At 36.1% G+C, this 26,538-nt stretch overlaps 2 protein-coding genes across 3 annotated transcripts in view; both read right to left on the bottom strand.

Moving 5' to 3' along the window:
* The window catches only part of LOC124166045 (GTPase-activating Rap/Ran-GAP domain-like protein 3), a 665,374-nt gene that overhangs the window by 496,047 nt on the left and 142,789 nt on the right, over window positions 1-26,538 (bottom strand). The window lies entirely within an intron of this gene.
* LOC124166046 (eukaryotic translation initiation factor 5A) lies at window positions 9,318-10,835 on the bottom strand. The gene has a single exon (XM_046543639.1). It carries the CDS (start codon window positions 10,674-10,676, stop codon window positions 10,194-10,196), a length of 483 nt encoding a protein of 160 aa, XP_046399595.1. The 5' UTR covers window positions 10,677-10,835; the 3' UTR covers window positions 9,318-10,193.

The raw sequence follows: 26,538 nt of genomic DNA on the forward strand, positions 1-26,538 counted from the left end.
GCCTGTTACAGGTATACGGTCAAGATACAGCGATGCATTTGGAAAAGTACCCAAAGTCACCGCAGCAAACACTGTTGAAGCTGAAGTGGAAGCTTATTCATCAGGATGAATGCACCACCAAATTACTTCCCTGGGAAATACTGGAAGACTAGCATCTCCCACCCAAGGCTGAAAGTAGTAGCGAAAAAGTTTCTTGCCATGCCGCCATCCACTGTGTTCAGTAAAAGACTTTTTAGTTTGGCAGGAAAAATATGTGATGTAAAATGCAACAGCCTTGATCCTGACAGAGTGAAGATGCTTTGCTTTCTGAGCAAAAATTTAAAATCTTTAAAGGGAGTTTAAATTTGTGAGACATTATTGATAATGATAAGATATTTACAATGAAAGATAGATATTAAAAGAGATACTTTTATTTGAAATTTAAACATGAGTGCTAATATTCTAAAGTAATATCTATGAGGTAACACTAGTTTTCAGGTATGTTCTGTTTTGAAATTAAGATATTATATTTTAATTACATAGTGATGATATGAAAGATGTTTTTGTCAACTGATTCTTTCACAGAGTAATCATTTTTTTAAAGTTGCATTTTTTTCTTGTTGCCTGGAATTAAGTGATATTTTTCTTGGAGCATATGGCATCAGAATCAATATAATCGGTATCATTAACATTTTGGAATCGACCCATCACTAGATATTTCTATTGCTTCTATTTCTATTCTTGAAAAATGCTTGCGAAGCCATTCCATCTAGAATCAATAACAACTGCAAGAGGGGATCTAAAATTACAACCCACTAGGCTCACAATAATTCATCATTGTGCCACTTCAGCAATGATTTCATAATAATTCCTATGATGCAGCAAAACCATTGACTCTTAAATTAAAACCATGGTATTTTAGATTAAAACCATTGAAATTAATAATTGGCTCTTTAATATACCAAAAAATCCATTAAGACTTCAGTCGATCTATAAGATGCTTAGCCACTTCCTATTTACATCCTTAATAACAGTGGCTATTCACACATATTTACGTGACATATTCAGAAGGATTTATCCTAAGTGAAAGAATTTAAAAATCCCAAGTTTATTGGAATAATTCACTTAACTGAAAAAGTGAAGATTGAAAGAATTTCCTTTAAACTCAATTTATAATATTGACAAGTGTTATGAATTTAATCGTAATCACTTTTAGTAATGAGCACACAGCAGATGTACAGAGTCAAGTAATTTATTTGAGATAACCATAAGAATGTATCCTTTAAATGCCGCTCCCCTTAGCTCATCACACACCGGCTGGGCTGGGAGTCGATCCAACCCCATCTGGATTAACAGCTCTGAGTGCTCCATGTGAAAATTTAGAGAAGTAGATCAAGATCAAGGCCATTTAATTGAGTGTTGTAGAAAGTAAAAGTGTAGCGTAAGGTTATATGTATTATGGTATACAGCTATTCGCACGAATTTCCTTATTTTTTGCTTTAATTTCAGGCTTAAAACTTTCCAGTAACTGCTGGCTCATATTTTCATATCATCAGCTTAGTTAATAGTTCCCACATGGAAAACAATGCTTGTGAATGATCACATTCTAATTCCTTTCATTAAATCCAACTTTAAACCAATCCAAAGTTCGTTTCACTGATTTTTAGGCATTATAAAAGGAAATATTTTCCTGTAATGATAGCTTAAATTATACTTTGGTGCTGAAAGTGGCTGAAAATTAAAGTAACATCCAGGAGAAAGGTCATCAAGGCACAGTGAATTTATTGAGAATGAAAAATAAAAAATGCTTTGTGATGAACGTAGAACTTCAGCTCTTTGTTTAATTGTAGCTTACCCTGTTAAGAATCCCAATTTACCGTATATCTCCGAATATAGTCCCCCCTTTTTTTCCAAAAATGGCCGCGGAAAAGTAAGGGGGGGGGACTATAATCGAGTGTAATCCAATTTAGCATACTAAAGGTGACCATAAAGTAATAAATAACGGCATAATGGCTAATGTTCTCGTAGTCTTTGAGTATATTTATGAGGATTATAATCGGAGATATTAGTAAATACTGCCACGTTTTACCGGAAATTAAGACAATTTTTACCACAAATGTTGTACAGATACGATTATTCCGATTCAAATCGCATATCGAATATGCGTTTTCACAGAATCCATCGGGTAGCCGTTAATTTTTCTTGGAAAAGTATTGTTAGAATAATTCAATCGACACTGATCACTTAATGACGCAAAACAGTAAATAATTAAAATGAAAACTAAACACACACTATCATTACATTAATCGAACACTAGAATTGAATCAATAGTATATGTACCCGTCGCTCATTTAATAACTACACGATTTAAATAATTGCGAAAAATAAACAGATAAAGTGAACCTTTCGTGACGATTTAGCATTTCATTGCGTCCGTAGCTACTATACGTCCATGTGCCCGTGCGGTTCGTGTTTACAACCACTGCCTTTACCGCTTTCACAGAACAAGAATGCGCAATAGGTGATGCATTTGTTTCTGAAAAGGCGCAATAATCGACGACTTTAAACCAGAAGCGCCGGCATTACTGCATTTGATCGAAATACAGCGACTCAGCATCGAAAATGTAATCAATTTATTGAGGAATATCTTCAATTCGTCAGGGTAAATAGGATCGATAAATTACGTCGCATAACGTTTCGCAATTATTTCCGCGATATTTTCTTTATTAAAAATAATTTTACGTTCAACAGTGAGGTGATGGATCAAGTAGAAAGATGAGGATCAATCCTGCCGCAGATTAGAGGCCTTCAAAGACGGAGTTTCGATGCCAATTTAAAAATAGCCGTTGCAGAATACGCCGTAAATCATAGTATTTACAGCGCTAGCAAAGCGCTAATACATCGCGGAAGTCATTTCGGGGGTCTCGATGCAGCAGATTCAAAGAATTAGAGGAAAATATCGTCGAATTTGTGCGCAAAGGCAGAGCAGAAGCTCTTTGTGTAACTTATGCAATGATTCGCGACGAGGCATTGAAAATTGATATAATTTTTTTTCAGTTTTAATGTTTGTTGGAAAAAGTTTATTTCTTAATTTTATTACTTTGATATTTGTAAGTCCTGTAGTTAAATTGTTTTGCTTAGCAGGCATTTGATAGCAATATTTTTATAATTTTTATAATTTATTTAACACAATTTTATTTAGATTTCCTAAATTCTTCAGGTCACTTGGATTTGTGATGACTTATGATGGGTGTGTTACACTGGATCTAAAGGAAGTTTCAGGGCCAAATGCAATACTGTTTATGTGCTTTAAGTTAAAGCTTATATATTGACATTGTCTGTAGTCATTTGGAAATCAAAAATATTAATAATTTGTGAAGGTTTAAAAAATACAATAGCCTTGGATACTTAAAAAAATTTCTCATTTCTTCATTACATCTGGTTAAGGAACTATAAATTACTGATACATGCAATGGATCACAACATGTTTTAGGTATAGTTATTTTGTTGTGATGGAAAATATGTGAACAGATTTGTTCTTAATCTTCACAGAAAATAATAGTTTTTATCGAATCTAGAATCTTAACTTGCTAACCACAGAAAAATTGCCTTCCTTTACATTTTAAAATTTTTCCCAAAACTGAGGTCTCAAAATTGGGGGGGGGGGGACTATATTCGGGGGGGGGGACTATATTCGGAGATATACGGTATGAACGTTTGTAAAAGGGGACTGGTTTAAATTTGCCAGGCGAGAGGGATTGTGCATTATAAAAGATTTTGTTTACAAAGAACTCGATTAGAATTATAATTTCCCGTCCATCGATGCACTGATTTTTTTCTTCCATTGCATCTAACCCTAAATGTGACAATAAATATAGTCTTCCAGCAAAAGATTAATTTAACTTTAAAAAATACAAGATCAAATCCCACAGTAACTTGGCTGTATACTCTCAAGTAGAGAGCTTGGCTGCGTACTTTACACGGTGAGTGATTAAAAGTCAGCAATTCGATGGAATGTGAATTTAAAATCTTGACTGGGTAAGGACTCAGTCGCTTTGATTCAATAAGAATCTGATAACAATCTTCACTTCTGATGTCTTTCTTAGTGTATGCTACATGGCATAGATGATACATTAAACTACAACAGTGAGGCAAAATCTGATACTTTTAAGAAATGCAATTCTCCAAATGTTATGTTAGCTAACTTTTGCAAGTGACATTCGATGTGCAAAATTAGAACTCCTAATAATACAACTAATTATTGTCTGGAAGCTTTAAATATGTTGTACAGGATGGAAGTGGTGGCCATTTTCAAATTTCTTCACAGACATCGAACAGAACAGCTCAAAAACTAAATGCTTGCATGACAATAGAAAGAAAAAAATAATTTATACTATCTTTCTGTTTTTAAAAAAGTCTGCTCCATTCATCATTGATGAGAGTGAATATTTACAACTGTTAATTGTGAATTTACAGCTACTTATAGATATAAGTTTGAGTGATTCTGACAAAGTGACAGATTAGCTCTTGTTACTATTATTTACCATACTCTAGTCACGCTGCACACCAGAACTCTCTCTTGTCAAAAAGCATTGCATTGATATGATACTAAAGAGTCAGCATTCATAAAGTCATTCATGTGAAGCTATACTCCTAAGTTTCTTGGTAAACATATGGATCTTAAAAAATTAGTCTCATTAGATTGATATCTAACGGCTTTCCATCAACATTTACTCGCATCGCTCAATATACGCAGGAATTCACATCCAAATAAATTATCTACGTAAGCTAAAAAGGCATAAAGCCCTTGTACACCAGGTGTTCTGAGCTATTATGCAAATATATATACCGTTCATCGCTATAGAAACACAGTCTTCTCAAACTAAATACAGTGGAGCCTCAATAAAACGACACCCCACCGTGCACCAATGAACACTCGCTATAGCGAATTGTCGCTTTACCGGAGGTGGTGCAAATAATAGCCAATATACCTCATATTACTCCTTTATTTTTATTTTCTCGCTTAGACGTGTTTGGTGTTTTTTGGCCATGGTGTGTTCCATCAAATGCTTTCTATTCATGCAACTCATGGACGTGCGGGTATGCTGACGACTGCTTTCTGCCGCCCGAGGAACAAAAGAGGATCAAGCATTCGCGAATGCTAATGCCACATTTTTTCACCAAAATTAACTACTTATTTATTGAACGACAGTTTACTACATAAATTTGAGACTGAGCACTCCATTAACTTCATTTCTAACAGATCGCTAGCAATTACAGAGATTAAGGAGTCTTGGTGTAAGTTTTTCCGGCGGTGAAACCCTCGCTATGGCGAGAGCCAACACCAAAAGGGCCTCGTAAAAACGTAATTTTTAACCTGCTTATTATAGGATCAATTGACGGAGCATCGGCTATCTCTCGTAATAGCGGGGGTCTTGCTATAGCCCGTACTCGCTTTAACGATGTTCCACTGTATACCATTTGAAGCTACTGGTATTAATGCAAAATTTCTATTTGTAAACTTAGGGGTTATTTTGATACCACATACTTCCACTGTGAAAACATTACTCTTTCAATTAGTTAGATAGCACATTAAAAAGCTTGAACATGATGAATTTTTCCTTAGCTACAGCAGGCTTTCAGTGGTCTACAAGTGTGAAATCACAACTAAGCACTCAGGCCTTTTAATGTCGATGGTGTCGGATGATCATAAGACTCTGTCCTAGTAATGTGCAGCAAGTTGTGATAACACAATTTCCTTTACTCAGCTACATTCAGAGTTCATTAACTGGACAAATAAAGAACCCTAAAGAACTCAGCTATTTCCCTGGCCAAAAAAGTTTTCCTTTAATGCAAGATAACCTCGTGGTTCACCATAATTCCAGAAATCAAAGTTCCCAAGCAGTACTATGTGATTCACTGGTTTTGAAAGCATTGGGGAAAGGGCAGCCCCTGGCAACAAGAAAAAGTTAAGCTCTGTAGTCTGAATTGAATTCATGAATCAAATTAATACGATGGCATGGCCATGTCATACAGAGTAACTCTTGCCGTACGTACTACTTTTCATAGATATTTGGGTATACTAATTTAAAATGAGTTGACCTTTTATTGTACATTGATCTTAGCCCTCCATTAAAATTGCTTCATCACCTTTAGTTATTGCTAGGCAGGATAAGAGTGAGAAAGACTAAGAGAGAAACCATAACCGTTGGATGATCCCAAAGTAATGACATCTTCCCCTCCAAGTTAATGCTTGTGTACCAAACCAATGTTAAGAGTTGCTCATTGTAGTTTTCTTGGGGCTAATATATGGTTGGGGCCCCAGGAACCCCCTGAAATGAAGATCTATGTACACTGCTGATATATATGTAATATCTACCCATTAATAAATCATCCCAAAGTATGTATACATTGTAAATAAATTCACCACTTAAAGGGTAATTTAGGACGCATGGCCGAAGCCAAAAATAGATGTAAAACCAAATCTCCTAGTAAATAAGTTAGGTGAAAATAGTCTCCTCATCAAGCTCACCATAAAAAGATGTTACATCCCTTGGCTGCAGCAGCCAAACTTTACCATTATTGCAGCAATGATTAATACATAAGCTACCCTAATGCTTAATGTGCCTTTACCGTACCACAGTAATATTTAGCAACAACTTCACAGATGCTATGGTTTGTCAACAAGGGATGAGTTACCAGTGAGAACTAAGAACGGTTACAGACTAGAAGAGATTTTATCCTTCTCTGCACTTTAAATAAAGTAAAATCTATTTAGAAATTTTTAATGGCAAACAAAACCTGATGTGATTTGACAAGACGTTCTAATAGATTATGAATACCCTTCAAAGGTATCATTAGCAGCAAATATTAACTAGCTCGTACGGAGGCCTTGTCTGTTCTCACAAAAGAATCAACAGTGAATAAAACAACTAATGTTATTATTATAGCCACTTACCTACAACAGCCAATAACATGCCATGACGTTAATAGAACTAAGGTTCAGATGCTCCCTTTGCTGCCTGCACAAGCCAAATCCCAACATGAGTAAATGTGACAAATGCTTGATTTAATTCGTTTGAGTTGCGGCCATGGTTTGCAAGATGCTGATCACAAATTAATCAAAATTTCACTCATTACAGCATACTGGCTTATCTTTCCAAGAACTTCGTTTCCAATCATGATACAAGAATTCAATGCACACCTACCTAGGGAAAAACTCACATTAATACCCTCAAATGGTTATTCCAGCTCAATTGATTATTACAAAATTCACAGCACCCCGGGACAGATATTATGCTCTAAGTTTAATGGCTTCCACATGTGAAGCTAATTGAGAAGTAGCATACAGACTAATCAATGAGATGTAATCACAAAGTTGCTCTAACTTTGAACTCAAAAGTGATGAATCTATATTGCATTTCCTCCTAAATTTACCCCCAATGAAATCTCAATTTCCGTTCACTCCTCATATCTGAGGGTAGTCTCTTTAAGGAGAGTGATTACCAGAGATGTGAACTTCTGAACTAATAATGCAATTTGTTGAAATTTATTAAGAATAGAATACAATGTAGGGAATTAACTGAAAATATGGATTCTTCCCAATAATTAATGCCAAATTTCAGGCAAGTGTAAGCAACACTTATAGAACTTTGATTCATCCACCAATCATTGAGTTCAGCAAACACAAATAATACTTCATACCAGTAGCGTAACTAAGCATATGCTTTGGGGGGGGAGGGGATAGGATGGACTGGAGTGGCAACCCCTCCCCCCAGGTAATAGGGGTTTCGGGAAGATTTTTGAAAAACATTCCTGGAAATACATTTTACCTCAATTTGGCACTTAAAATGTAACGTTAAGCAGATGCAAGTATCATGTCAGACGACAATACTTTTAAATTAATTTATTTAGCTGGGGATTTGGGGGGGATCTATCCCCTCATCCCCCCCTATAGTTACACCACTGCTTCATACAGATATATATGTCCCATTTGATTCAGTACTTTGGGCTGAATATAAACAAGCTGAAAGTACACAAAAATTCCCAAGGTTAGAATAAACATCCCTTGAGTTTTATATTTGCGCTAACACCCTTGAATCTCTGAGAAAGCATTGGAAAATTTAACTTACAGCACTTTCCAATCACCCCCCTTGATGGCCGCATTAATGGCTTAGAAATACTCACACAGACAATATGAAAAAGACTATGAAAGGAACTATTTTACGTATGACCTTAAGATATTAATGCCATTGTTGAGAGTACTAGAGCAATGTAAATCGATTATTTGAGGTAGGTTTACAAAAACAATGACATTTAGAGGAATAACAAGGGCATTTGTAACAAATTTCAAGAGAAAAAATTGTTTCCTCTTTCTTGACCTTGAATGTAAAAAAGCGAAAGTATACATGCACTTAGGAATAATTTGCCCTCAAGATGACCTTGAAATCCAAATTTAAATACTTTAAGCATGAAGTCGACTTCTTATAGGGTAAACATAACCAACCATGCCCCACACTGACCTTGAAATATAAGCTCATCTGAACAAACAAGGAGCTCAACATGTCATAGAATAAGAGTTCCTTTAGCGAGTCCCACTCCTCCACTCAAAAATTAAGAGATTAGCTGAAGAGATTCCATAATATTGACTTCCTTATATTCTGAAGGTTACAACAATAATAATGCAAAGCAATTAAGGCTATAGCAAAAGATAAGGCAGTTTTCTCCATGAAGCCATCAAGAAAGTGATTTGAGAAAACGTAGCTATTGATACTGAATTGTGACAATTCAGCAGATAAGGGGCTACTGAACTAAAATACAGAGCAATATATCACTATTTCTTGTTTAACTTGAGATGGGAATGTTTCTACCCAGAAGCATGAGCCACCTTAAAATGCAATCCTGTCATAGCGAGAAGAAACTTTTACCTTAACTATGAGAAGCTAAACATTGTGCCCGACACAGCCAATCAATGTGATTTATTAAGATACTACTGAGTTGAACAGCCCACAAAAATGACAATGAAACTATAAAACCCACTAGTCCTACAAGCTCAAAGATACTCACCCACTTACCGATACATATTCCATTCCTGCACAGGTAAGGTACAAAAATCCCAGAACAATTATTTATTGCTTGGGATGCAACTAGATCTGTCAACACCACAGCATCATCATCACATATGCTGTAAGTTAACAACTCCTACAGCCGACGATAACCAATGCAACGAGACCAATTAATTGAGGATTCATTGGCTTAATTGCAATCACCCTGAAAAATACTTGAATTCCTAGAGATGTTAAGGTGAACTTCATAAGTACAAATGACTAATCCTCCAGTCGATTCAATTGTTTATTGCATGCAAGTTCATTACATGAAAACCTTTGATGCTATATAACTTTTTAAAAACATGGGAGTAATGAGACATAAGAGCAAGTTATTAAGAAGGCTGATTCATCACAATGTTCAGCAGGGTATATAATCCACACCAAATTCTTCAACACAAAATTCACACTGCAAATTAAGCTTTCACGAACTTACATTTTAAAGGCAAAATAACGATGTCATTTCTTTCAAATAATTCTGAATACCTGAAACAGGCTTCCCCACACCACTTCATCAATAAAAACCAAACCATGAGGAGAAACAAAATGAACAAAAGTAAAAAGATAAGTGCATCTGGAAACAACACCATCTCACTTTCCTTGTAACATCAAAGCCATCAAGTACTGCATAGGTGATTGATCGTCAGTAAATCATGAATTAAATGTATATAGTAACTCTTACTCCTACGTTATGCACAAACTGACAAATCAAAATAGCGTAAGCATTTTGTTATAGAAATTCCACAGCGTAAATACACAATAATTCAAAGGCACAACACTGTGGCGAAGCAAAAGTTCATGTCCGATTTGATGATTGTTTCAAATGGTAATCCGTGCCTTTGTGCATAATTGAACATCAAATTAGCATAACTACAAAAAATCTTGGAAATGCTATTGTTAATCATTTCAAAGGTTGACGCGAGTAGTTAACTTTACTGAAAACACAAAACCCACAACTGTAAATTAAACAACTTTGACATGATTCCCATTCCGTTACATATTGAGGGAGTATACCGAACATTCACTGATGAGGACCTCACCCAGCCATCTGCTGAAGCATCGCCACTGCTTACTCTCGTTAGCCCCGCATAATGGCAGCATAACAATAAGTTATTTGTCCAGGGCAGTATTGGTCTTGATAGCAATCACACACTCTTCGCCACATGACTTCAAGACGGTGCAGAGCAACTCCTTGCCAGCATCAAACTCCGTCCGAAGCTGGGACCCCAAATCGCCTTCAGGGACCTTTAAATCTTCTCGAAGATCCCCATTGTCCGCCATCAAGCAGAGATAGCCATCATCAGAAATATCAGTAAGCTGATAATCTTCACGTTTCACAAACGGAACGTCCATATTGTGAGTCGACGGGCATATATCTTCGTATTTCTTGCCACTGAAGATATCTAAACCAACTAAATGCACTTTAGCATGCCCGTGTTTGCCAGTCTTAGAAGTAGACATCTCAACTATCTTACAAGGCCGAGATTTTAGCATTACAAAGCCATTTTTACGTAGTGCAGAGCACTGCATAGGGTAGGTCACCGAAGCACCGGAATCACCCGTTTCGAAGTGAGTATCCTCAATTTCTGCCATTTCGAATTTTAGGTAGTTCGAGTAAAAGTGATATTAAAAAGCAAATTCGTCTCTCTACAGCGGCTTTAAATTCATTTATCGTCAAAAACGGCGTGACTAACACAACGTGGCGCGAAACACTTGCTGCCGAAATAGGTCACGTGATCAGGAGGAAGGAAGACAACGTGTTCCCTCTGGTGGTAGAAAATAACACTTTTATTTCTTTATATTTATTATAGGTGGCAACATAATACTTAAAGTGTTGCTAATAATTTAAATAAAACGAATTAAAAGGCCGTTAGAAAGACTTTTAGATCACTCAGTATTAATTAATTATAGTTTTAAATGATTTTCTTGGCTTAATTTACCTAAAACGTATTGACTGAACAATCCACTTAAATACAAATGTTGTTCGATTTGTCTTTGTTTTCAAATAAGGCGGCAAAATTCTTTTATAAAATAAATTAGAAGCATGGATTTTTATGGACCTCACTGAGAATGGCCTTTGGTTTTGTATTGATTTTTAACGCCCTGTATATAAGGTTTGACTCCCTTTGTAATTTTTGTGTTTTTTAATGGTGGCATAAGCGTTTGGAAAAATTGCCTCGTGTGTCGACGTGTATTTTGATGTTGAACTTAATCACGTATACGTGGCATCTAAATTATTCTTTGATATCCTCTAGTCCTTTGATATATACTTTCAATTCCATCTGCACGGCTTATGATTACGTGTGCGGTTTATGACCGGCAAATATGCAGAGTAGGCAATTCCATCATGTTGCCATGTGTCAATGAGTACTTGCGAAGCTTGAAGTTTCTGTTATGTCCAGGTCACTCAACGTTTACGTGTAGGAACAGAAATTTCTCACGCAACAGTTAATGGAAAATCGCGGCATCGTACGGATTATAACGGTTGTTTTCAATAATTTTACGGGAGAAGAATTTTAGCAATCTATTTTAGATTTGGATGAAAAATGTTGACGTAGTGTTATTTTATCAACTTTCATAGTTGCATTTAGCTGCCTAACTTTAAAAATATTTTACATTCGAGCAATTTGTCTGAAAATTTGGGTGAGGCCCGTTTAAGTCAGCGTGTGCCTTCATTAGCATATCTAGCGGTAATTTCACATTCACGAAAGTATTGGTCTGAACTGCATTTCCTAATTGTAATAATAAGTGTGCAGTTTTTCCATTGCATTCAGGATCATACATCAGAACCTGAAGTACATTACGATGTTAATGTAACGTATTGGCTTACGCTAACTGTATTTTAATTGAGAATGAAAACTCATTGCAGCCATCCCGCAGCTGAGGATTTATTAGCCTATTTTATTGTCGTTATCCTCATCATTTCATGGCATAAATTGAACATATGCTCCTTATGACTTCCTGTTGTGTTATGCCTGTCAGAAGTGCTTTATTTATCAGCTACAAATATGTTGTCCATTTTTACGTATTTCTAAGAAGTGAGGATATTATTGTTGGAATGACATATCTGAAGCAGTGCTCACTGTTGTAATTGGAGACGGGAATGTTTGCTTAATGGGAACGTTTTAATGATCTTTCTATACAGCTTCCGTAATATGATGATCCTTTAGGCCATATGAGGCCTCAGAAAAGGGATATTAGAAAGAGATTTCTCTTGCAGAGCCTTAATTATTGACTTAAATCAATTTTTCAATTGAATACTTGCTACCCATTTGGAAATTTTTGATGAAAATGCCAACTAATTGCTGGAATGTAATACCGTGATACATTCATAATGGTTGAATACTATCCATCCTTTGAACTTGATGTGTACTCATTTTGTATCTGGAAGTGATCACTTTCCACATACATTTTTTTATAGGCTGTTAGGTCACTGGATCTCCCTCCATTGGTAGTCCTTGCAATCCTACAATCTGATGCGATGGATATTCTGTATTATACTTATTCTAGAAATAGCATCAGAATGAATTCATTTTATTGTCTAACTCTCGTACAATGTCCAGTGATTATTTTCAGTATCACTTACAACATGGTTTATGACCGAAATGAGCTCATGGCACCTGCTTCATGAAAATCGCATACTGTAGTACTGATATTCGCTGCAACTATGGAATGTTACTGTGATAGGAAAGAACCTTGAAAATCATATGAATTTTTAAAATATATTTTCATTGAGGGAGTTAATGCTCTGGATAAGTGATACATTAACATGCATGAGTTCTTGTGAATGCATTGGTGTGATTGATCAGATCAAATGTGCCAAATTTGAAGACGTTAATGGTGATTTGTTGTTTATAAAGGCTCGTCTGTGGAACAGCAAAATTATAACGGCAACATGAGGGGGAAAAATGCAGGAACATAGCAATTATTCTGCATTTCCAGCTGAAAACTATCAAGGGGCCCCCTTCAAATATTAGGAATTATTCATATTGAAAATCAGTTATTGAAACTTCTGGGGTTGTGGTGGATAAGATGCATTAAGGTGAGTGGTCCATAGCAATCATTACCCTCAGTAGAACCACTTACCAACCTCTGTTATAGGTGGGTATTGGGACCTGGTCATATCCATGGAAAGCACTTAGGTTGAAACATTTGTCATATATTGCATACTACTAAGTTGTGGCATGCAATCAGTTGCAAAACTGAAAACAAAATCAGATATCTCTTAGGGATACCTATACTTGAAAAAAAAACATACCCTTACCATGGTTTTCGTTATAACACAACTGGGTCTGAAAACTGTTTTCAATTTGTTCTAGCAGTCTTCCTAGTTTACCTCAACTAAGGAACTTGCCAAAGCTCTTCTGTCACCTCTTTATAAGCATGGAGAAAGCTAAGAAAATTACAATCTACCTTAATATATTAAATAAGTAATTGGCTTTACAAAATATAATCATTGCTTCGATTTTGATCATTCATATATGCATATCATCATGCATATAATTCAATCCTATGTTAATTCAGCAAGCGATAGTTATTCCCTGAAATTAAAATTATTCAAAGCCTACATTTCTTATCACCATATATGTATACTAATTTGGAAGTAAAAGAGTAAAACCTGGGTCGTGCCCATATTAATGTAATAGTGAACCTGACAAAGTTTTATTCCTATATTTCCAATATGGAGAGGTTTCACAAAGTCAAGCCTGAAGTTCTCATTTATATATGCTAATTTTACTCAAAAATGTTAGAACATCATTTGTGGTACAATTGTAGCTTTTCCGTTGTTATCTGAATTCAATACATACTTCATTATAATCCATGCTTTGAAGTCTTGGTTCTAGTTCAGTTCAGATATTAACTGATAGAGAAGCTGTAGAAAGTGTAATTAAATTTGGAGAATACCTGAATGAGGAGTAGATTTGATGGTGCATCGTACAGGGCTAGGTTATTAAGCCTTTTTCCATCAGCCACATTGAAGCGAAGTGAAAAAGTCAGCCGCCACTTGCTGACAAAATAATTAGCTTCCAGATTTTATGATGGGACAATTCTCTACATTAATGGAAACGATATTGATATTCTTGAATGACTCTCAGAGTATGGCCCTTGTCTGGAAGCTCATGGCCACATGTGATTGCGGGTCACTTAGGAGTCCATATACAGCATTGGTAAATTGCTGTTAGCTTTGCAGTCTGGTCAGACTCACCATTTTTGCTGACATTCTGATGTTTGAATTGTAATCACCCCAAAGGTAGATGTGGCTGCAAATCTGACACTATTTATCGACATGAATACCGGAAAAACTTTGGTTATTTCTCTATTTACACTATTCTTCTTAACCTTTTTGCTATGATTTACATCCCATGTTTCCTACTCCTACCCCACTTCACCTGTCAGCTTTTTTATGTTTAAACTTTTGAAAATGTTAAGTCGCTGATGGATATGCTGAAAGTTATTATTCGTGCTAAAAATTGTGCTGTAATATGCAACCAACATCTGCTAACACCAGCTTTGATGGTGCTTAAAAAAATGCTTTCGTCTCCCTGTATAACTCGTACACCAAGGTTTACAATATCTTTAGAGTTGCGTGAAGTGCTAAGTAATCGTTCGGATGGCTTTAATTTAGAATACACATTGTTTGTGAATGTAAACCAACTACAAAATTTACACTCTTCTTTGAATACTTTGAGATTATCTGACATTCCATGGGTTGGTCCATTGTGGGGAGAATGTTATTTTTCTGCATAGGTGTAGAATATGAAATACGTTATGTGGAATATTATGTAGTTAATTAAAGATGCGAAAAGTACTATGGGGATTTGTCAATTTGTTGGTAAAATAGTTTTTCAGATGTAAAAAAAGTTGGTTATCATTATTTTATAGATTAAATTATTAAATTACCATTGTAACTCAGTAATTCATCTGAATTACCTAAAAATAATCAAAAACTTTGCCCATGGAGATGTAACATTTATTTTTTTACAGTTATTTATACACCTAGAAATCATGCAATTTGTGATAATGAGTATTTATTAAATTGAAAAAAAATCATTTATTCCCTCTTTAGAAACTTTGTATGTGTATATACTTATTATAGGATGTTCCACTTAACCATTTCCCAGGAAGAAAAGAGGAAATGATTTGAGTGCAGTAAGATTATTGATAGTGGAGAACATTTCATTCTTGGGTGCGGATAATGGGTGAGAAAATGGTGATGGGGAATTTAAAGAAAGATTTTTCAAACTTTGTGGTGGCCCAGGTATACAGGCATGCAACTAATTATAGGAAAGAAATAAGCAATAGGAAGCAGTTATTTTCAAGCTCATACTAGCTTTGACATTGGTATCGATATCACCTTTTCCATTCTTTTCTGTACTCACATCTGAGGTGCCTCTAGTCTCTTCTCAACCTCTTTCGTGTGCATCCATATTTATGGGATCAAATGAAAGAGATTAGAGAAGTGGGCAGGATTGGTGAAGGTGAAATGAAGTGCTGGACATGGTTGGGAAGGAGAAAAAACTTGTTGAGGAAATGAGGTGGTGTCAGAGGGTGTGGCTGGAGTATTTACTATGGGTACGGTGATGTCTGAAACCATAGGTGTGGGAAAGATGTCAAGCATGCAATGGAGGGGTAGGAAGAGCTTAAGGCTAACGAGTTGAGTGTAGAAAAATGTCATGCCATGCTGAAGAAGGAAATTCACTGTAATTCGGGCCCTGGTTATTTGTGAAATTCTCCATGACAAGAGCTGGCTGTACATCTAAGATGTTTATTTTTCCTTGATTTTGCTCAAGAATTTTTTAAAGTAAAGTGTTTGGAGCTAATTAACTGACTCAATAATATAAGGCATCACAGAAGAGAAGGCTCATTTGTAGCATTCATATGGTTCAGACTTCTTTAGCTCAGACAATATATGTATTTAGACTGAGTGTCAGGGTGGAGCTTAACAAGGTAGGGGTTAGACAAGGCTACTCACAGGCATTATTGATACTTAATGTATTTGTCAAGAAAATGGGTGGTAACTGGGAACTCATGAGATGGGGTGAAAGGAAGAGTGAGGTAGAGTGGACTGACATGAAAGGCAGTTTGATTTTGTCATGATAAATCAGTTGGATAGTTGTGGTAGTTACAGATAAAGTGAGATTTGCTAGAGATGCAATTACCGGAATAAATGTAGTAAAAAGTAAATTTGAAGAATATTAAATTAATTTGATTTGGATGGAGTTAGTAATCTGGAGCCTGTAAATCAGTTTCATATTATTCATTTGACAAATAGCTGTTTATCGATGGTACACAATATAGCTATAGACTATAATATATTGTTTAAGACTCCAAGAAAGGCCAGACAAAATATAATGGTAAAATATCATAAGCTGAAGCTGGATGAATCATCTATGTTTTTGTTGGGCATTATTATGGAGGAGAACTGGTATATCAGTCAAATATTATTACAAGAACAGTTTTGGACAAGAAGACTTTTGCCAATGAGGAAGTGTGTTAACAAAGGCATTAGAAATGTGAAAAAATCCTGATCCAGTGTTTGATGTGTTGGTAGGTGTTGTTGCATATTATGCAAGAAATGGGGTGTCAGTTGTCTAGAGGCAGTCAAGATGTTCATTGATGTTGAGAAGATGATGAAATAATTGGAATGGATAATGAAAGTGCTTGAAGTGGTAGGTGAATGGAGAAATTAGCTGGATAAATTGAAGAAGGGGCAGAATGTGTGGTGGACTTGGTTACTGAGAGGTGAGGAAGTACTGAAATAGGTAAAAATGAAAGTAAAGCAAGAGTACTGGGTTTATGGATGAAATGAAGACGAGTAAGTCATGTGACAAACTTAGGAGAGGGTGTTCAGTGGGAGACCCTGTGGAGTGTTGGTTCAGATAGACCATTTTGCTTCCCTGTTAATCTACCCTAAACAGTAGCCTACCCATAAGGAACATTTTAATTCTTGATGCTGCTAAATATGATTTACTGTACGCGTAATGTTAGTTTGGTTTTTCTTTTTGAAGGTGAGAATGGAGTGAACACAAGATTAATTTTTGAAGCTATGTGAATATGCCACGAAAGCAACTTTCTGTTTATAGAAATTGTGTGAATAACATCCAATGGACCCAAGCTAGACATATCCTAATGAAGGGTATACCCAGGATCATAATTGGGGGGGAGGGGGCAAGCCAAGTTGTGACATTTCAGCATGGAAAAGGTGAATGAAACCAACATTTTAAGAAAATTATAACAGCGCTTTATTAGTTCATGAGATTATTTCCTTGAAAAACTAGTTTTATTTTAGTTACCTATCTTATACTAATACATACATAGGTATCATTTTTCGTGGGTTTAAAGAAAATTTGTTGAATACTTTCGTTTCAATTCAGCACTGATTTTGCTTAAAGACTTTTGCAATTTTTGCTTCTAGGTGGGGGCAGCTGCCCCCCCCCCCTCCCCTGCCCCTCACTGGGTACGCCCATGATCCCAATGCATGGCAAAAGAATCTCCCTAATACTCCTTGCTGACCTAACAACATTAGCACATTCCTTTTCCCTTCCATTTCACTACATCCACAGCTCCACTGTAGGTCTCTGCTTATTCTGTTTCCACATCCAGATGAATAGGCTTGTGTTTGTGGTCGCTGTATTGTACTGTTGTGTAATTTTGCCTTAGGTTGCATTAAAGGAGGACATATTTTTGAATAGGGCGGACTCTAGTGGGCCCCAGAAATAGCCCTTTGATAGGATGTCATCAAATCCTAAATGAGGACCTTGTTGCTACGTAGGTATTTGAACTTGTAAGCTTATCAGATATGTGGAAGGGAGACTCAATGTTGAAGTTGAGTATAAAGCTATTGGGTGTGATCTGGAATGGAAGGCTCAGTTTTATGATGATCGAGAGAGAAATATGAAAAGTGTATGAGTTTGTCAGTGTAAATGATGCACATAGATGAAAATTATACAATATCATTATGCCCAAGTTGTAGATGACCTAAAGTGAGGTATTTTGTGTCTACAAATGGGCTCTCAAAGCATCAGAAATGGGTATGTACAAAACATGCATCATTACAAAATCTATGTGTATAGATAGAAAAGGTGTTATTACAAAAAAAACTATTGCAAGTTGAAGTCGGTTTCATGATTTTACAAAAAGGCCTATGATCATTACAGTCATATGGTAGATGAGGCGGCTTACATTGATGTGGTTACTGCCATTAGGTAGAATCTGATGCTTTTACAAAATTGACTTTTGGTTGCATAATTTCAGAAAGCTTCATCGTCCATATTCCATGGGCAAAAGTATATATTCAGAGAAGTCATCGAAAAAAAGCAAAATGAATATTTATATATATATATTTTTTTAAATCACGAGATGTGGGTCAATTGTAAAATGAATATTAATATTGAATAATTTTTGAGGTGCAATGATGTGTGGAAAAATTTGTTCATCTTTAAATTCTTACTCTGTACCTGAGAGAGAACAATTATGGTCTGTAATTTATTGCTTGAGCATTATAACATGTTTTCTTTGTACTTCACGAGTCAACAATACTGTGTTTCATTCAACACTCCACTTAGTTCTCATAACAGTCTATGTACGTATTTATATCAGATTGATACATTTCTTTGCCAAGCTTAAAGATGCAAAATGCATCCACTGGGTAGTCAACGTCTAGAAATTGGGGTTTGTGGTGATAAGCATGTTCACTCATCGAATTAACAGACTTGAACAATCTGAATCATAAACTAACCTTTCTTGCATTTTAGGCAGTAATAAAGAACAAGCTACATACTTATTTATACCAAATTTGACTTCAGGTCCATAAATTAATGTACAGGGAGAGGTAAAATCATTTTTCTTGAAGCTAATGTTGTTATAGTTAGGACTTATTCAAACCAATCCTGCAAAAGGATACGGCTAGCAGCTGACTTAGTGAAGTTAATGCATAACTCTGACTTTAGAAATGAGATATGAGAAAGAGCTGGCTGATTCAATAATGCATATTGCTGTATAAGATGAGTTTCTTAGCAGCAATTAGGAAGAAAACTATATAATTTTAATTCGGTGCTATCTGGAAATGTATTAAGCAATGGGCTTTCAAACATATCCTATGATCTGCCTCAGTGGCGCCGACTCCATGGGGCCTGAGGGGGCCCGAGCCCCCTCAAAAACTCGTTGTGCGTGTGAGGAAAAAATGTGTCAGGCTTGTCGATTTTCCCCGGAGTGTCCAGATATCAAGATTCGAGTTATTAGGGTTCTAATGTTGATCATATGACTCTTCTAAAATGCTTAAAAAACTTAAACCTCACTACTTATAAAATTTCCTGGGGCAAGATCCCCGGTTTGGGCCCCCCGATATTTTTTGTAAATAGGCGTCCCTGATCTGCCTTAACCCTCGGAAATATTAGTGATCCATGAGAAAAGAATTTTCATTCACACTTTATCAATGTTAAAACTAGATTGGAGACTGCACTTGGCTCATTTTCTGTTTGGGGTTAATAAAATATTATTGCACAAAGTGAGTAAATCTCAACTGTAATAGGTTTATTTTTTGAAAAGATTGGTACTGCAACAAATCATCGGTTGTTGTTATGTATTGTAATGGATGGTTATGTTGCCAGAAAACCAATTTTGCTGGAAGTTTTTTCACTTCAATTTTTAAAATCAGTCACAAATAAAGGCTGTTTTACACAGCACGTAATTGCACAATCAAAATTTTGTTATGTAAAGTGGTGAATTGCCAGAGCACATGCGAGAATGCATGGACATGAGATGGCAAAATATTCCCTGTTCTAATTTCGTTTGTACATTTGTGCAGTTGCACACCATAATGAGAAATTAATGCAGTTCTAACGTGTGCAATTATGAGCCCTGTGAAAAATTGCCTTAAGGCTAAATGTGTGTTCTGTATCATCTGTAATGCAGGAACAATACTTTGTCGGGAATTATTTATTATCATGTTGTTCCATTGAGTCTTGCATAACGTGATTGAAATCTCTAGTAATAAAGTGCTTTTTTCTGATCATGGTTTTCTCATTATACTGCTGTGTGATCCCAAGTTGTCATGCTCTAATCGGTAAATAATTTCTATTAAGGCTGTAAATTTGCCCATCGCCATGAATGAATTATCCTGATATAGATATGATTGTCTCTACACGTCGTTGCCATTTGGCATAGTTTTGAATATTTGAGTCAGAACATCATGCTACTCGAGTTTTTTTCGTTGCCTGTTGTTGAGCTGATGTTGTAGCCACTGCATGCAGCACCTACCTGCAATAAAAATGAGAAAAATGGTTAATGAAGGCAAAATATTTTCTTATGACTACTTCGTCAACATATTATCAAAAGAGTTCCCCATATTTTTCAGTGGATTAAAAAACAAGAAATCTCTTGTGTCAAGATTTCTCTTGCATCGTTAAACAATAGATCAATTCAATTTGTACATATGAATTAAACTCAGTGTGTTCTTACTATCCTATAAGCCACTCAAAAGTTATGTTCCTAAAATTCAGGTGAATATTGTTTAAGCATAGTATCGTATTAATTAATACCGTACAATATCTGTGCGTTGATATGTATACCATGGTGAGAAATCTTTGAAATAGTCGATGCTTTGCGCTAGTGATTGCAATGTTCACTATGCGGTAATAATTTCTGCCATATCACACAATGGCTCGTATCCTTAACCCGTTAGGTATGTCTCTGTTACAGGCAAATAAGAAGCTAAAAGATTGAGCAGCAATGTAAGAAAATACTTGTGGTATAATGTAGCTTTCACCAGCTATTTTGTCATTCACAAAACTTGTGAAAATAGGTAATGCATGCGTTTATTGGGTAAACAACATATGTGGAACACCATATGCATTTTTTGGGTGAAATACTTTCTGAAGCAATTGTCGACCATTTCTACCTTAGGGAATGAATAATTTAATTTCACATTTCTGCAAATAACTTAATTGTGGACTGGGTATATGGCAGGAGAATTTAGAGATCAATTTTGAAGGAGGGATGCATTTTTTTCTTATGACAAAATAGGAAACAAGCATCTACTCTGTAATTGATCTCTCCTTCCATCATAGTTCTGTAATATGTACCTTGAAATTCAAAGATTTTTATACAAACTCAACTTCAATCCTCAATGGCCTTCACTATCATAGTGAATGCATTAAAAGAGACAAAAGCGCAAAAATTCATGTCTATCCTTGGCAAATTTTTGATTCTTGACATGGTTTTCACAAAGTGAGTGAACGAGTTCTCACAAAGACTTACTGTGGATTGTTCATCCATAGGATATAGAGTATGGACAAGTCATGTGAGTAGAACAGGATCTAGGGCGATTAAAAGAGGGTGATTAGAGGGCCTTAACACATTCAGTGCGGGGCACATCAGTTGACGTGGTCCCGTCCAAGCCGAGATACATAGCACGTCAATTGACGTGCCCTGAGGGTTGGGCTGTGAACCCTTTCTCCACCTCCGTATGTGACTAATATCCATTCCGAGTCTTCCGATTGTGTACATGGCCTTCAGCAAGCTACCCTCTCTCAACCCGTGTGTAAAGTTTGTAAAACACGGTATTTGAACGGAAGTTATTGTTATCATTATCATTATTAAAATTGTTACAAGTAGGCCATTGGCCTGGTGGTAACATGTACTATATGATGAAAGAAAACAATAGAAAACATTGAAAAAACAATAGAAAACATTATAAAAAGCCCTTGGTCCCTACTTCTTCAACCTCTTTCTTAAAATATTTAAATTTTTCGGGAAGGGCTCAAATAGTTTTGCTGGTAGGTCGTTCCAGTCCCTTACGGTCCAATTCAAGGAGGAGAACTGCTTCGCATTTGTCCTTTGTGATCGGCACTTTATCTTGAACTGGTGATCATTTTTTCCAACAAAGCTGGGTTTTGATATGTCCTTCTCAAATTCTTTCCATCCTTTTTCCCCACTCATTATTCTAAACATGCCTCATAGCCTGCTTCTTTTCCTCCTCTCTTGTAAGCTCTCCCACCTCTGAGCATTTCTGAGCGTCCAAACTCTGAGCATTTCTGAAACACTTTCTGTTTTTTTATGCTTTCCCAACACATACCTAGCAGCTTTTCTCTGCACCTTCTCCAATTTCTTGACCTCTCCTTTAAATTATGTTGCTGAAACCTCCCTCTATTTTTCTTTCATGTTTTAACGGCTGATTTTGATGACTTTAATGAAAATCGGGCCCGCATTGAATGTGTTAACCCCTACCTAATTCCCCTATGCCTCAGGTCCCTCCCTTGAAAACTAATTATAAGGGGGCACTATGCTGTACCTCCTTTACTAATATAGGAAAAGACTAAGCTGGAAACGAGTGATATTCCCTCTTTGAATTGAGTGCATGCAAAGAGCTGCAGCTCCAAAGATTGTAAATGGCATTCAAAGGGTTACCCTTCTTACCCTTCATGTCACGCAATCCCCTTCCTTGCACCATAACCAAATGCCAGCAAAAATTTTATTTCTGTTTGGGCTGGCACACTTAGCAATATCAGTTTCAACATTTCCCCTTGCCTGGTTGATGAAATTATTTTGCCAGTCCAAAAAGTTGAAAAAAGTAGTCTTCATTATTTTCTTATTAGTGTTTGATATTTGCCGGTATACAATTGCTTATATAATTTTTTCAGTCATACATTTGATTTGATGGGATTAAAACAACTCAAAACCAATGTATCAATGCATTCAAGTTTGGGAGTATGGTTGCTCTCATATGTTAAAAGGAAATATCAATGGATGCATTCATCTGCAATTTATTCAGTGATTGGTTGATCAAGATTTCATGGTTATGCAGTGAGAGCAGACTGAATAAAATGGTGGGCTGAATGCACTCATTGCCACTCCAAATAAATTCATGCTCATGCATAACTCTGCTGCATTCGTAAGCAGCAATTCCAAAAACATCCAGACAACAGTTTCGGCGTTAACATATGACATTGGTATGATATTGATGTAAATCCATTTAACGTTGTCCGGATATCTGTCAAATAGCCGAAGGACCCACCAAACAACGTCGCAGCAATATCCAACAGTGGACATCGAGGTCCATATCACAACATCTTTTAGATATCTTCACAGCATCTAATGAATCGATAATAATTATGCTAATTATGGGTTTTGGTTTAAAAAAAAATTGTGCTCTTCAATTCTATACAGAACATATTACCGATGGATATTGATCGGAATAATTTTTTTAAAGGAAATAAGTACTACTTCTTGAGTTGATGGTATAGGTTGCCAGCCTTGCTGGCAGCAGGGTAAAGTCCTCCACTGCCAAACCGAAGGTTGCGGGTTCGAGTCTCACCTGGGTAGGTTGTCCCTACCCAGGCCATGGTTGTATTCATCGATACTCATTAATTTCCCTCATATAAAAGGCATTAAATGGGATGTTTTTGGGGTGATGAAGATAAAATAAAAAGTGATAAAAAAGAACCAGCCTTTTCCACAATAATTCTTTTTATTAACCCTTATTGAATAAAGACTAGGTCTTATCCTTCCTTTCATTAGTTTAATGTACAAGGACTTCATCTATTCAATGTCAATTGAGAATATCACGGATTTTACAACTTTGATATCTATGCAATGTAATTTTCACAACATGGAGCACAATGCTTGGAATCCTAAAGGAAATTGGGGTTCTTTATAATGACAGAAGAATCATCCACAGTTTATACAAAAACCAAGTAGCGGTGATAAAATCAGGGCCCAGCTGTGAAGAAGCAAGAATTAGGAAAGGAGTGCGACAAGGCTGTACATTGTCACCCGTAATTTTCAACGTTTACATTGAGAAAGCCATTAATGAAATCAAAGAAAAGGCATTGGGAGTGAATATACATGGAGAAAAAATTAGCATGCTAAGATTTGCTGATGACATAGCCGTTATAGCAGAAACAGAGATAGATTTGAAAAATATTCTGGTTAAAATGGGTAGGGTAATGGGTAGATATCAACTGAAAATAAACATGAAGAAAACCAAGATCTTAGTATGCAGCAGAAGAGAGGAAGTCAAGACTAACATTAAAATAGGGAAGCAAAAACTGATAGAGGTGGATGAATTCAGTTATTTGGGAAGCAAGATAACTAGTGACGGGAGAAGTAAGAAAGAAATTATCAGCGGAATAGCCCAGGCGAAGAGAGCATTCCACCAAAAGAGAGACCTGCTTACAGCGGGAAACTTAAATATGGAAGTAAAGAAACAATTTAGAAGAACCTAAATCTGGAGTATGCTCTTATACGGAAGTGAGGCATGGACAATGACCGCAGCGGAGAAAGCAAGGATAGAGGCCTTTGAAATGTGGTGCTACAGAAGAATGATGAAAATCAAATGGACCGACCGAGTTAGTAACGAGGAAGTCCTAAGAAGGGTAGGAGAGAAGAGAAGCCTCATGAAAACCTTAATAAGAAGACGGAACAACCTTATAGGCCACATCTTGAGACATGATGGCCTGATGAAGACAATCGTCGAAGGACAAGTGGAAGGCAAGAATGGAAAAGGAAGACCTCGAACAAAATATATGGAACAAGTAAAGAAAGATGTGAAAGAGAAGAAATACGTAGGCGTGAAAAGATTAGCTGATAGGAGAATAGAGTGGAGAGCTGCGTCAAACCAATCCTAGGATTGTTGACCAATGATGATGATGTTGTGGATGTTATAAATAGGATATCAATGTAATGCTATTTTTTCAACTTGTCAGGGACATTTCAAATAGGATATCTATGGAACATTGTCAAAATACGCATTGTGGAATAACAAAATGTTTTGGACGTATCAACCTTATTTATATTTCTGATGGACTTCATCTGCTGCTTGGGTTATGACACTTGTTCTTAGGGGCAAAATGGTCAAGATTCACTGCAAATTTAAATTGCATATTGAATGGAGGATATAATTTTTGTGGAAATACTGTTTTTTTAGAAGCAAAGTTCTCTTTTATAATGATTCCATGTGCTGCATATGCGTTTGGTTGGTGTAATTTAGAGCTGTAGCAAAGTCCATCTCTTTGTAGGTAAAAATTATGGATTAAATGATCAATCATTCATGATTTAATCGTCAATCTCTCATTCATTTTTCAGGATATTATTTTACAGGCAGACAAGTCAGTAAAACTATTTTATATTTTCCATGAAGAGCTAATGCGAAAAATCCTAATCATTGTATAGTTTTGTGTGCACTCAGCATTCCCAATGTCTGTGTGAAAATCAGTGTCAGCATTATCGGATGAAGAGTGATGGCCATTTAGTGACATTATTGAACAAGGTACAGTAAAACCTCTTTCACAGCTTTCTAAAGTTTGTGAACGTATATATTACAACAGATTACTTTCTTTTGTGGAAAAATACAAAATTCTTTCTAACTCTCAGTGGGGATACCGGAAAGGACGTTCTACAGAGGATGCCCTCATCACTGCCTGGAATTTTATTTCAAATTCTTTGGATAATGGCAAACAGGTCTTGGCATTATTTTTTGATTTCTCTTGTGCCTTTGATATGGTTAATCACTCCATACTCATAAACAAGTGTCACCAAAATGGAATCAGAGGAGTCGCACTGGAGTGGCTAAAATCATACCTTAGCAATAGAATGCAATGTGTTGAAATGAGACTTAGTGACACACTATGTAAATCATACCAAAACAAGATAACGTCAGGTGTCCCTCAAGGTAGCATCTTGGGTCCTCTACTCTTCCTGATATTCTTTAACGACTTGCCCTTGATTGTTAATAGCATCCATGTCAAACCAGTCCTCTTTACAGATGACACAAACTTCCTAATTTCAGCTAATGACATCAATGAAGTGCATCACTATGGTCAGCATATATTAGATTTAGTCTGGAATTGGTGTCTTTCCAACAAATTAAAATTAAACAGTGCAAAAACTCAGTCTATGCTGTTTAACCCGAATCATTCCAAAGATTTTGGAACATTGACACTGAACAACCATACACTGAGTCTAACAAAAACTTGTAAATTCTTAGGGCTACAAATTGAAAATACTGGGAACTGGTCCTTCCATGTAAAAGACTTGTGTTCGAAATTGTCCCGAGTACTGTATAGTGTGAGGTTCCTAAAAGCATCCTTACCTCACAAGGCGATGATGTCAGTTTACCATTGCAACTTTATAAGTAGAGTGACTTATGGTATTGTATTCTGGGGATCAACTGTAACGCTATTAGATACAATTTTCAAGATGCAAAAAAAGATTATAAGATGTATAATGAGTAAGCCTTATACTTATTCTTGTAAACCCTTATTCAAAGAACTGAATTTGTTAACAGTGCCTTGTATATATATATACCAACTATGTTTACTGATAAAAGAGAATATTAATGATTTACCAATTAATAATGATGTACATGAGCACCTAACTAGGTCTCATCGCCACATCCATGTTACCCTCCATAAAAAACGTATAACAGCAAAAAGTCCCATTGCAATGGGATCAAAAA

Source organism: Ischnura elegans, chromosome 9, assembly GCF_921293095.1.
Source record: "Ischnura elegans chromosome 9, ioIscEleg1.1, whole genome shotgun sequence".
NCBI lineage: Eukaryota > Metazoa > Arthropoda > Insecta > Odonata > Coenagrionidae > Ischnura > Ischnura elegans.

What these genes read in the sequence shown, in the direction of transcription:
- LOC124166046 (XM_046543639.1), bottom strand. Translation starts at nt 10,676, where the DNA reads ATGGCAGAAATTGAGGATACTCACTTCGAAACGGGTGATTCCGGTGCT.